Source organism: Monodelphis domestica, chromosome 7 (genome assembly GCF_027887165.1).
Source record: "Monodelphis domestica isolate mMonDom1 chromosome 7, mMonDom1.pri, whole genome shotgun sequence".
In the NCBI taxonomy this organism is placed as follows: Eukaryota; Metazoa; Chordata; class Mammalia; order Didelphimorphia; family Didelphidae; genus Monodelphis; species Monodelphis domestica.
The window spans coordinates 136,617,319-136,631,722 of record NC_077233.1 but is presented as its reverse complement, the minus strand read 5'-3'; the positions used below and the strand labels follow the sequence as shown (position 1 = coordinate 136,631,722).

Below are 14,404 nucleotides of genomic sequence, written 5' to 3'. Positions count from 1 at the left end.
ATCTATCAGATTGACTAAGAAAACTAAAAAGGGAAATAATTAATGTTAGAGAGGATGTAAGAAAATGGGGACAATAATATGCTGTTCGTGGAGTTGAGATCGTATCCAACTACTCTGGAGAACAATTTCTAACTGTATTCAAGGGACTCTAAAACTATATCTACCATTCAATCCATCAATACCATTACTAGGTCTGTATTCCAAGGAGATAAAAGAAAACAGGAAAAGGACATAGTTGTACATAAATATTCATTGCAGCTCTTTTTGGTGTAGAAAAGAATTAGAAATTGTGGGGTTGTCTATCAATTGGAGAATAGCTGAGCAAGTGGTTTATGATAGTTGTGGAATACTATTCTAGGATAAGAAATGACAGACAGGATAATTTCAGAAAATTCTAGAATGAAATGAGCAAAACCAGAAGAATATTATACACAGTGACAACAGTATTTTTCCTTCTAAATTTTATTTTATTTAAAAAAATTTTCCATGGTTACATGATTCTTGTTGTCTCCTTCCCCTCTCAAACTTGCCAAACAATTTCCCTGAGTTATACATATATTATTATCATTGAAAACCTATTTTTGCATTATTTATTTTTATAATAATCATTTAAAACCAAAGCCCCAAATCATATGCCCATATAAACAAGTGAAAAACCATAGGTTTTCTTCTGGATTTCTACTCCCACAGTTCTTTCTTTAGATGTGGATATCATTCTTTCTTTTAAGTCCCTCAGAATTGTCTTGGATCATGACAATATTTCTTGATAAACAATTGTGAATGACTTAATTATTCTTAGCAATGTAGTGACCCAAGAGTATCCCAGAAACTCATGAAGAAAAATATCATCGGCCCTCTGAGAAAAAAAAAAAAACAACTGATGGACTTCTTTTTTCCCATTTGACATCTCACAAAATGAATAATATGGAAAAATGTTTTACATGACTGCACATGTAAAATCTATATCAGATTGCTTATCTCAGAGAAGGACAAGGGCAGGGAAAGAGTATTATACTGAAAGTCAGAAGAAGGGAGAGAATTTGGAACTTAAAACTAACAATGAATGTTAAAAAAAATTGTTTTTTACATGTAATGGGGAAAATAAAATATTATTTAAAAATTCAAATCATAGTTTATATTTTTTCAGTAAACTACCTCCCTTTTAAAAAGTTAGTCTCTAATTAGCTTTTAGATCTGTCTTTCATTTCCACAATTTCCAATGTGGCCAGTATGTGAAATATAGAGAGAAAAGAGACATTTGTCTTTTTCTGAAGTCTTTTGAAAGTTTTACTTTTTATGGTCTTTTTCCTGCAGAAGAAAGCACTTGGAGGGGGGAGATGGCTTGAAAACACCTGAAATCTCTAGTAAAATGCCTTTTTTAAGGACAGCAATAAAAGCATACCTGTTCCCTGAGGTTTCATGGCTAGGCTCAAGAAGAAGTCAGAGGTATTTGGGCAGTAGCCAAGATTCCCAGAGGTTTGTACCTTGGTTTCTTGTTTATCTCTTCCTTTATATAGGTGATTTTTGGGTAACAAGATGGAGTCTTGAGGATATTATATTTCTGAGCTCATTGTCAACAGGTATAAATTTCTTTTGGAGAGAAAAACCCACCAGCAGCTAGTCCCTCTTATTCAAAAGAGGTTATCTTTTACCATGCTGAAAGAGGAATTAGACAGAGGAACAAAAGAAGAGGGTACAGTCAGAACAGGGAAGTCAGAAGGGTACCCTTTAAGAAGTATAGGCATGTCCCATTAGCCCATACCATAGTTTATTTATTTTGGGTGAGATTTTTCAATGAGCATTCTTAGTTTCTCCAATATGCAATAATCAAAAGTGTCAAATTCAGGCTAAAGTAATTTATCAGCTAAAATCTCTTGGTCTCTTAGAATAAAGGTTACCCAGTTTAACAGAATAACACACACTTTTGTCATTCTCAGCTAAAATGGCACCTTGTCTTGATTGGGATGTGGGAAAATACTATAATCTATTACATACCTGGGCTATGTGCTAGGAATACAGATATAAACGTTTAGACAATCCCTGTCCTCAGGCAACTCAAGTTCTTCTAATGAGATATAATTGCATATTATGAAATAATAGCCATGAAATGGGACTTGGGCCTGGGTACAGGAATTGGGAGTTGTTGGTTTTTTTTCTGGGCCTCTCCTAAAGAGTCACCCTATAGCCCAAAGTTCTTCAATTTTCATAACTCCAATTCCTTTTTATTTTTGCTTGATATCCAACAGTACTGTCAGATAACCCTTGTTCAGTCATCCCAGAGACATTTCCTTAGTCATGATAACATTATGGAAATTGCCCTGGGTTTCAAAATAAATCTTGTCCCTTTGATAAATTGTATCATCTTTGTTCTCAAATTATAGACTCTTCATAATAATAAAGAAGGGCAAGCTGAGAGCTAAGATGATGGAATAAAGGACACTCCTCTCCCCCTGACTCCTCCACACACACAGAAACAAATAAAAAAACCCAAAACATCAGAACAAAGGAAAGCAGGAGGAACACACCTCACTGAAATAAGAAGAGAGAGTAGCTCAGATAACAGCAGTCTGTGGGAATTGGATGAATTCAGACCAACCCAACATGCTGCTGCTCTGTTAGAGGCAACAAAACTGCAGAATGGGGAATGGGCCCAACATGAGCCACTTAATATAGGTAGAAGGCAGGGTGGGAGACCATCTCAGCCTAAGCTACTCCATATGGGTAGTGAAGGCAGAGAGGCAGGAACCAGTGAATTCCCACGGGACAGCATAGCACCTAAGGCAGCAAAGTAGCAGAGTGGGGGACCAGCTCAGCATATTAAAGAACATCTTTCAAACCTTGAAATTGGAAAGAATTCAACTTCTCATGGAGAGTTCTGATTTTCTAAGCATTGAAAATGATCCCTGGACACACTGAACCATATATCATTCTCTGAGAACAGGGAAGAGCCTTTTAACAAGCTGGTTCTCCCCAAAACCACAGCGTTGGGTTCATTGTGTCTTAAGTGTCCTTACCAAAAGTTGATTCATTGCCATTGTTCCTCAACATGTAGGATAAAGTCAAGCACATGGAACCTTTTTCATGATAATATTATATCCCAGGGAGGTAGCCTAGATTATAGTGCACAAGAAGAGGTAAGTATAGAAACATACATCATGTAATAGCACAGAACTAGATAGAATCTAGAAGCTGACTGACCAGGGTCCATTATGGTTATTTGACTGTATGTCAGAATGAAACTCAGTAGCAAGGTAGGGCTGTGCAGGATTCAGGGTCAGACAGGCCAAAACCATCAATTCTTGTCTTGGTGTAAAACATGAGAACAAAGCAGGGTAGGGCTACACTGGGCTAGGGGAACTTTTTCAAATGAAGTGCTCATTGCCCCTCTCCTATGTTCTAGTTGTGTGTGTGTGTGTTGTTTTCTAGGTTAGACATAAAATTTAATTCATCATATGATATAACAACTTTATGGCAAAAAACTGGAAACTGAGGGGTTGTCTGTTATTTGGGGAATGGATAAACAAGTTGTGATATATGGTTGTAATAGAATACTATTCCAAAAAACTGGGAAAGACTTATATGAACTGCTGCAAAGTGAAGTGAGCAGAAGCAGGAGAACAATATATACAGAAATACACAGTGATCAACTGTAAAGAACTAAACCGTTATCAGCAAAGCAAGTCTCCAAGATAACTATAAGGAATTATGATGAAAATGCTATCTATAACTAAAGAAAGCTCTATTGGAATATGAGTGCAGTTAAAAGCATGCCATCTTCCACTATATTTCCTTCATGAGATTTCTATTGTATATGTGATGTATGTCTTCTGTCATGATGAGCACTATGGAAATAGGCATTACACAAAAATATGGGTATAATCTATATCTGACTATTCACTGCCTCAGGGCAGAAGGGAGAATAGGGAGGGGGGGAGTCTGAATTTTTAAATGTCAAAAAATGTTCTTACATGTCACTGAAAAAATTAAAAAATTGGGAATTTTAAAAAAAGATATAATTTTAATTAAAAAAAAACACAGCATCTCTCTTTTTTGATATAACTAAGTTGACATGCTTTCCTTTAAAACTGCTAAATGCTTACCTCCCTAGAAATAGTATAATAACTATGTATGCTCAAAGAGTTTAATTTTGGTTGAGTCCCTAGTTAGTAATTGATGACTATATATATATATATATATATGTATATATATATATATATATATACACTATTTTTTGGTGTTAATACCAGTGACAGAAAAAAAAAACAGATTAATCATGGGATTTGTATGCTTCTTTTTGCTAATTCAATTTTCTTTTGCTTCCTTTTCATAATAATATCCACCTGGTACAATAACAGGCTAATTCTAGTAATTCTAGTTTCTTTGCCTCCCAGAATATCATATTCCAAGCCCTTTGATACTTTCATTTGGAAGCTACTAAATCCTGGGTAATCATGACTATATCTCCATAATATTTGAATTGTTTCTTCCTAGATGCTTGCAGTATTTCTTCTTGGTCTGGGATTTCTGGCCTTTAGCTATTATATTCTGAGGAATTATCATTTTGGAATCTCTTTCAGGAGATGATCAGTAGATTTTTTCAATTTCTATTTTACCACCTAGCTCTAACAGTGCATTTTTTCTTTTTCATCTCCACTGTATCATTTATATTTTTAATTATATTTCCTCCTCAGTTATGTTTTTGTCATTTGTTTTCTGATATTCTGTGAACCAAATTCTCTCCCTTCCTCCCTCTCCTGACCCATCCCTGAGATGGCAAATAATTTGATATGCTATCCATGTGCCATCATGTAATACATATTTCCATATTCATCAGGTTGTAAAAGAAGATATATATTATACAAGAAAAAACTCATGTAGAAAACTAAGTGAAAAATGGTATACCTTGATCTGTTTTCAGACTCTATCATTTTCTCTATGGCAGTAGATAGCATTTTTTTTTTAACACAAGTCACTTGGAATTGTCTTGGAGCCTTGCATTGCTGATAATAGTTAAATTCTATATATAATGTTCTCCTGGGTCTGCTTACTTCACTTTGCATCATTTCATTTACAGGTTTTTCTGAAAGCATCTTGCTTATCGTTTTTTATAGCACAAAAGTATTCCATCAGAAACATATATCACAATTTGTTTAGTCATCTCCCAATTAACAGACATCTCCTCAGTTTCCAATTCTTTGCCACTACAAAAAGAGGTACTATATGTTTTATATAAATATATACATATATGCATAGGTGTATTTTTTTCCATAGACCAGTCCTTTCCCCCTTTCTTTGATCTCTTTGGGATAGAGTTAGTAGTGGATAAACAATGGGGGAACATGGAATCTGCACCCTGGGGACTCTGGCATTCCAGAAGAACCTCCCAAACTTGCACATGCTCCTTATTCCCTATGGCAACAAACCCTAAAACATACTTCCACCTGAATTTGTAGTGGGAGGTGACAAGCTCCAATAAATATGCATGGAATCTTCAGTGGAAGTTGCCATCTACAGTGGAACTGCCACTCTATACTATCAACTCTAGAGATGCTATTCTACTAGGCTCTGGGCTTGTCCATCAGCCCTAAACCTACCTGATTAGCCCTCAGACTATTCCACCAGCTATTAGGCTATTATGCCACCATAAGCCACTTCTTCAAATAGAATTCTTTTATTACTTCTGGATTGGGTCAAGACTCTAAGGTTAAGTTGATTGCATTCTTATATGGGAAGGTATGAAGAGAATGTGTAAATCCCAAATTCCATGCTATCCCATTATCTATCTTGTCATATATGTGGGAGAGGTCCCACTACCCTTCTAGAATGAGAGAGGGGGAGCAATATGGTACATTGGAAGACCACTATAATTAATTATGTCTTTAAATTTTAAGAACAATATGAGTCATTAATAAAAATAGATTTGGCACAAAGCAGATGCTTAATATAGACTATTATAGATCCAGTATACAGAGAAGATGATTGATCAGTTTGCAATTTATGCTTGACTGATGCTGGTTTTGCAACTGACGTTTAACCAGTGCTAACTAGTGAGAAATGCAAGATTTGAAAGTACTACCCCCTCACTGCCCACTGTCAGCCCACATTATCTCCAGTTTTCTCATTTCTGTTTACCTTTCTATATATTTTCTTGGGCATTGAATCTGATCATCTAATTTTCTGCTCTACTCTGGTCTTTTTATTAGGAATGCCTGGAAATCATCCATTTCATTAAATATCCATTTTCCCCCTGCAGGATCATACTCAATTTCACTGGGTAGGTGGTCCTTGTGGAATATCATATTCTAAATTCTCTGGTCTTTTCACCTAGAAGCTCCTAGGTCTTGTATACTTCTAACTGTAGCTACATAATATTTGAATTGGTTTGTGTTTTTTTTCCTTTTTTTTCCTATTTGTTTGCAGTACTTTCTCCTTGTCCTGGAATTTGATTATAATAGTCATGGCAGATTTTATCTTGGAATTTCTTTAAGGAAGTGATTGGTAAATTCTTTCAATTTCTCCTTACCCCTTTTGTTTGAGATTATAACACTGTTTTTTCTGATAATTTCTTATAATTTGGTGTGTGTGTGTGTGTGTGTGTGTGTGTGTGTGTGTGTGTGTATGTGTGTGTGTGTTTTGTTTGTTTATCATGACTTTCAAGAAGTCCAATTATTTTTAGATGATCTCTCCTGGATCTACTTTCCAGGTTAATTTTTTCCCTAGTGAAAAAGTTCAGATTTTCTTCTATTTTTTCATTCTTTTGATTTTGTTTCATTGTTTCTTAATGCCTTCCATATACCCAATTCTAATTTTTAGAGAGTTATTTTCTTCTTTTACCTTTTGTGCTTCCTTTTCCATTTGGCCAATTCTAGTTTTTTTAGAAATTCCTTTCTTCAGTGAATTTTTTATATCTTTTATTAAGCTTTTGATACTTTGATTTTAAAATAATAATAATTATAAATATCCCCCTGAAGAGAGTGATTGAAAACCACAGGGATCACTTGGGGATGCATGGCACAGTTATAAGATATATGAATCAATTGGCAAGAGAAATTAAAAATATCAAAAAATCTGAATAAAAAAATAATTTCTGGATGAAATATACTCTATCAAAATCTTATTGTAAAAATTCTAAGTAAAGGATAAATAAATCTATAACAAGTCCTTGAATCAGGACCCAATTAAAATGATGTAAGTAATTATGCATTTACCCAATCAGTAGCCAGGACTGTAGAAATTTTGCCACACCATGAAAGATAGAAAAGGGACTAGATTATAGGAACTAGGTAGGAGCCAAATTTGAGATACTTGGTAGAATGTGGGACAACGAAGACCTGCCTTTAACACATTTTAAACAGCTGCAACCTTGAAGCCCAAACAAATTCAGATCCTCCTGTCTTGGCTCAAAATTTTCATCAATCCCATCCGGATTGGTTGGTCTCTTTGACCTTGTACTCGATTAGCACTATTCAATTTACTTTGTGCTTCTTTGGCACTCTGCAATGGCTCTTTTTGTATTCTCTTGTCCTGGAATCAGACAAAATCTTTAAGCAAAGTCCCATAATTTTTTAAAACAATCAATGGCATCATTTTTATAGTCTAAAGCTTTTTGGGTATGCATTGACATTATAGCAAATATATTTTAAACTTATATTACTGCAAAATCAAAAAAGTTAAAGAAAATCTCAATACTGGTGACATGTGCTTCAAATATAAAAAGGAGAGAAAAAACAAAAAAAATTGAAATAGCATATTGCACATGCAAGCAAAAACAATAATAAAAGAGTTTTAAAAAATAAAAAAAATATAGCTTATAATCATCAACACACTGTGTCAGCTAAGGAAATGTAGAATACAAAGTTCTCTCACTAAAAATGAGATCCATTTCCTCTTCAAACCTGGCTATGATCCATTGTGAGTACAAGCAAATGATTTTCACAAAGTAACAATTTTTTATAAAGAACAGTAGTACAATATATAATGTACATTCAAAAAGTATCAAAATCCCCAAAGTTATAATAGCCCATTTAATGACAATAACACACAAACCCACTATCATATTTTACACGAGTCTGCTATATGACATTTAAAGAAAATGGTTACTTGTCACAAGTTTTTCAGTTGTAGCAATGTTTCAACCTTGGCTGAGATATTTTTTTTAAAATTCTATTACTGTCATCATTACAAAAATGTGGCAGAGGAGTCTAGAAAAAAACCAAACCTCTATATTGTTGCGATTGAGTCTAAAAAATGTAACCAAGAATCTAGAGATCATCCTGGTGAAAGGGTAAAGTGAGGTGAGGGGTTACAAATGAGATATGCCTTTAATAGATATCTGGAGAACCTCCCATCTATCACCACCACCACCATTTGCATGAGGCTACTAGTAGATCTAAGCCTAGTTATTATTTAAAGGATAGGATTGAATTTCAACCTTTTAAATTCAATATGAAACTTACCCTTTAAAATCCAATACTGATCTTAGGGTACCAACAGAAAAAAAAAGGTACAGGTTAGTGTTAAATTCTCACAAAGTATTGGGTAATTTTGTCATTTTTATTATATTGATATGACCCAACCATGAGCACTGAATAGTCTTCCAAATATTTAAGTTATTTATGTCTCTTGGGTTCACTTTGTAATTGAATCTATGCAAAATTTTTGTACTCTTTGCAAATTGTTTCTGAGATGTTTTATGCATTTTTTGTTATTTGGAATGCAATTTTCCTTTGTCCTATTGAATTCTGGAATTGTTTTTGTTATTATGTAGAAATACTATAGATTTTTAAAGTTGTATTGTATATACTACAACTTTCTATTGCCTCAACTAGGTATAGGATTTTCTAAGTAAATCATTATATCCTCAAAAAGAAGAATTGTTTTATCTTCTCTTTCCCTATTTAAATTTTTTAATTTTATTTTTCTCCAGTTATATGTAAAACAGTTTCCAACATTTTAAAAACAATGCTGTCTTAAATTCTCTCCCTTTCTTGCCTCCTTCCCTACTGAGATCATAAGCAGTCATATTTAGATTTTATATGTGCAATCATAGAAACATTTTTCCATATTAATCCTTTTTTGGAAGAAAAACAAAAAAATTAAGAAAGTGAAAAAAGTTTGCTTTGGTATTCAAACTCCATCAAGCATATAGCATTTTTTTTTTATCATGTGTCCTTTGGGATTGTTTTGGATCGTTGTATTGCTGAGACTACCTAAATTGTTCATAGTTTTCATTGTACAGTATTTCTGTCACTGTACAATGTTCTTCAGGTTCTGCTTGTTTTACTCTGCTTCAGGTCATGTAAGTTTTTCTAGTTTTTTTCTGAGTTCTTCTTGCTCATCATTTTGTTTTATTGTTATTGTTTTTGTTTTAATTGTCTTTAGAATATTTTTCCATGTTACATGATTCATGAATCCCTGCCTGCTTTTTCCTCCCCCCTCCCAAAGCTGACAAGCAGTTCCACTGAGTTATACATGTATCATTGTTCAAAACTTTTTCCATGTTATTCATATTTGCATTAGAGTGATCTTTTAACATCAAAACCCTAATCATATCCGTATTGAACTACGTGATCAATCATGTGTTTTTCTTCTGCATTTCTGTTTCCACAGTTCTTTCTCTGGATGTGGATAGCTTTCTTTCTCTTAAATTCCTCTGGATTGTCCTGGGTCATTGCATTGCTTGCTCATCATTTCTTATAGCACAGTAGTATTCCATTACATTCATATACTATAACTTACTCCACCATTTCTCAAGTGTTGGGTATTCCTTCACTTTCTAATTCTTTGCCTCCCCCCAAAAAAGAGAGCTGCTTTAAATATTTCTGTACATTTTTGGTTTTTATCTCTTTGAAATACAAACCTAGCAATGGTATTGCCAGGCCAAAGGGTTTGTACGAGTTTAGTCTTTTGGGCATAGGTCCAAATTACTCTCCAGAATGGATGAATCAGTTGACAACTCCCCTAACAATGCATTTGTGTCTCAACTTTCCCATATGCCTTCCAAGTTTTATTATTTTACTTTTCTATCATACTACCCAATCTGATAGGTATGGAAAAGTACCTCAGAGTTGTTTAAATTTACCTTTCTCAAATTAATAGTGATTTAGAGTATTTTCCACATGACTATAGAGAACTTTATTTTGTCTGAGAACTGCTTGTTCATATCCTTTGACAATTTATCAATAGAAGAATGATTTGTATTTTTATATATTCAACTCATTTCTCTATGTATTTGAAAAATGATACCTTTATTAGAGATAATACCTTTATTATTTGTAAAAAATTTTACACCATTATGATTACCTTGCCATGCATTATTCTCCATTTTGTTTAGTTTCTAACCATCTTCTCCCCCAATTTGCCCTCTTTTCTATCAGTCTCACCCCTCCTCTTATCCCCTTCCCTTCCTATTTTCCTATATGAGAAAGATAGATTTCTAATGCCAATTGAATGGGTGTCTTTCCCTCATTGAACCAATTCTGATTAGAGTAAGATTCAGGTGCACTCCTCCCCACCTCCCTCATTTCCCTCTCCACTGTAAAATCTCTTTCATGTGCAGTAATTTACACCTTTCTATTTTCCCTTCCTCTTCCTCCCAATGTATTCCTATTTCTCATGCCTTAATTTTATTATTTATATCATCCCATCATATTCTATTCATACCCTTATGCTCTGTCTATGTATACTCCTAATTGCTATAATAATTATAAAGTTCTTACAAGTTATAAGGATCATTTTCCCATGTTCAAACTTATTTAATGTCTTTTAATTTCTTCTATGTTCCTCTTGAGTCTTTTATTTGAGAGTCAAATTTTCTATTCAGTTCTCTTTTTACCTTTATGCCTTTAATTTTGCTGTCTTTCTGCTGTTACTGGCATTTCAGAACTATATCCAGTAATTATGAAGACACTAGGCATTCTTCCTTTATTCTCATATTCATTGGAAAAATTTCCAGTGTATTTCCATTGCAAGTGGTGCTTGTTTTTAGTTTTAAACAGATACTTTTTTGTTATACTAAAAAAAGATTCCTCTGCGTTTATATTTTGTTGGGTTTTTATTATAAGTGTTGTACTTTTTCAAAGGTTTTTTCCACATCTATTGAGATAATCATGGGATGTGGAATGCTTTTTTATATTATTTTTTATGTTCATTATTTATTAGAATTATGTCAGTTTTTTTCCAAATATTGAACCATTCTGGAATACTCTAGTATACATCCAACTTAGTCATGATGATTTCTTAAATGAATCATTGTAATATGTTGCAAATTTTTATATATAAATTGGATTCTTAATTGTAATTTTTATTATGACATTGTCTTTTTTTGTGAGAATAAATCTTTAAAGTTATAAGGTAAGTTAATTGACTAAAATATTATTTAAACATTATTATTTCAGAAAAGCAGGATATCTAAAGAATCAAATCCATAGTATAATCCAAACCTGGTAATCCATTTAACATTTTCCTTTTTAGCGCTCCTATTGGCTTGGAAAACCTCATACTTATAAGGAAGAGCCAAAGGATGAAATATACACATCTCCGATAAACCCTTATGTTCAGGATGAGCCTTTAGACTTGACTGCAGGAGTAAAAATTTTGAATCTGTCCAAGGTATGTTTCTTAGGTTTTTTTTCCAAAGGCATGAAGAATACCACCATGGAGTAGTCTAGCAGTTCTCAAGCTTTTAGATCTCAGAACCCCTTTACCTTCATAATTTTTGAGTATCCCAAGGAGATTTAGTTTATATGGAATATATCAATGAATATTCATTATATTTTAAGTTAAAATTAATAAAGTTTAAAATATTAATTTATTAATCCATTTAAAAATAATAATAAACCTACTTTATGTTAACACAAATAACACTTTAAGGGAAAATAAGTATTTTTTCAAAACATTTAATGAGGAGAATAGCAGTCTTATGCATTTTGGACACTTTCTAATATCTAGATCAATAGAAGACAGCTGGATGTTTAAAAATCTGCTTCTGCATTCATTCTGTTCTGATATATTGTTTTGCTTAAAGTATATGAAGAAAATCTGGCCTCACACAAAGATGTATTTCAAAAAGAGAAGAGTATTTTAATGTGCACGTAATGTTTAATACTATTCTGAAAACAGTTTTGACCCTGAGAACCTCTTTACATGGTCTTGAGGACCCCCAGAGATCCTTTGACCATACTTTAAGACCTGCAAGATTAGACTAATGACCCCAAAAATGATTTTGTAGGAGATAATTATAATTGTTCTCCTCTATTATGCTATATGCAAAGATTAGTTATACAAATTAAAGATTTCCCTTTAGTAGTAGGGAATTCTTTTGAATTCACATTCTGAATAACAATTAATTGACAGCAATTTCAATTGGATGGTTTAGTTAAAAGCATTTTTAAAAAACATAACAGTTGAGAAGGAGCTAGAGTTCACATAAAAAACTTGAGACTGTTTTCTTTTTTCTTTTTCTTTTTAATTTTACTCTTTTATTTGTGACAAAACTATGAGCAGAATTCATAAATAGACATTTCTATTCAAAACAGGAAAAACGATAAAGTGGCTTCTAATAACATAGTCATGCACATGCCAGTAACAGAAATATATTAATATCTTTTATTTGCTAGACAAAGAGCAGCATCTTATATAAATTTTCCCAAAACATTTGAGACCTGTGAATTTCTGACCAGTTCACAAAACCACCAGTTGACACTTTGGCATGAAGATAAAAACAAACCTAACAGACTGTCAGCTCTAAAGACTTTATAGAGCAGAAATTTTCAAAATCGTTACACAAGCTGTTTCTGGGCAAATGAAAAATATAGCTTGTATAATACATTAACAAGATATGATTATGTTTTGGCATGCTTAACAAGCATTCTCTATTTGTCGAGACTATTTTCCATGAGAATTTCCTTTGTGAAATATAGTAACTGGCAACTAGCAGCTCACAAATTGCATATAACTTTTTATGTAGTTTATCTGAATTTTTTGAAATTTCTTTTTTATTAATGTAAGCATGACAGATGTAAAATAATATGGGCATTTCCTTATATAAAGAACAGAAAAAGAGAAGTCCACATGAAATGATGAATCTTGGGATTTCTGTTTCTTAGTACAATGGTTACAACGTTGTCCTACTTTTCTGTCCCCTTTCTGAGCTTTTATTCTGCTTTCTTCTGTTTATTTTTTATCACTGATTGATACTCTTTTCTATCATTTAAGAATATTATTCTCTTCTTTCCCCAAGATTTCTCCTCTCAGCTAAGTTGTAGCTATTCAGTATAGTAATTTAGAACAAATCCTGTGATTGAAAATTTATGTCTCATTCTTTACCTCTATTCCACCAACTATTTCCCCAAACCTGGGGACCATAATTCATTGTTAATCTTCCAGAAGTGTCATTGGTAATTACATTAGTCATTTTTCCTGTCTTACACAATTGTTTTTCTTTACAATATGATAGTCATTGTATGAATTATTTTCCTGTTCCTTTTCTGAATCCATTCACACAAGGTACTCCGATTTTCTTGTAGCAAAATAATATTATATTCACTGCTATAATTTATTCAGTTATTTTTCCAATTGAAAGCGGCCCAATTTTTACAGTTCTTTGCTAAAGCATAAAGAGTTTCTATAAATATTTGTGTACATGAGGTTCTGTTACCTCTTTCCTTTTTAGGATTTTGATTTAGTAGAGGCATTGCTGAATTAGACCCTCTAAATAGTGACTTTCAGAGTATTATTCCAAATTGTTTTTCAGAATGACTGAACCAACTCCACCAGGGGGTCATTTGTCCAGCTCAGGTCAGTATAAAGAGAAGGAAAGAAGCCTTTGGACACTGGGGACGGGCACTAGCCAGGCCCACTATGTGGCAAAGTAGCATTCCAGTGCCACTCTAGAAAAAGGCTGTGAAACAGGGCACAGGGAAGCCCCAAACCCATACCTATGTACTGTGTGTAGTGTGTAGAACCAAGTGCTAATGGGGAGCTGTGGAAGCCACTACCCAGTTCTCCCAAGAGAGGGGCAAGTTATCCCCAGTCTGAGCTATTCCTGAGATCTTGGAATAACATAATACTCAAAACTCCAAGAAATCTGCGCAAAACTAGCACAGAATTTCTATCCAGAAGTGTGTAGGGCTCAGTTCTAGCAAAAAAGGTCAAAGTCAAGAAGTAGGAGACTAGAAGAATGGGCAAGCAATAAAACTCTATTTCATTTCTGGTAGCTTGTGCTGGGAAACTTCAATCTGCTTTATCTGAGTTAATTCTGGATTTTATGGCAAACCTTTGTTTAGGCTTCTTGCTCACATTTTGGGCAGTTGTATTGTGGATAGAGTTCTCTTTCTGTAGTTTTTCATTACATTTCTGATTATTTTGTTGACTGCTGCTTTTTGACATTTCTCGAATTAGTTTC

At 33.4% G+C, this 14,404-nt stretch overlaps 1 protein-coding gene across 9 annotated transcripts in view; it reads left to right on the top strand.

Moving 5' to 3' along the window:
* Positions 1-14,404, top strand: part of LOC100013411 (phospholipid-transporting ATPase ABCA3-like) — a 436,423-nt gene that overhangs the window by 194,121 nt on the left and 227,898 nt on the right. For 7 of the 9 annotated variants that reach the window (XM_056805570.1, XM_056805566.1, XM_056805564.1 and 4 more), the window contains one exon: positions 11,473-11,610. The exons of the other annotated variants lie outside the window; for them this stretch is intronic. In XM_056805570.1, coding sequence (XP_056661548.1) covers positions 11,473-11,610 — 138 coding nt within the window. The remainder of the gene's footprint in view (positions 1-11,472; positions 11,611-14,404) is intronic. 9 annotated transcript variants of the gene reach the window in all.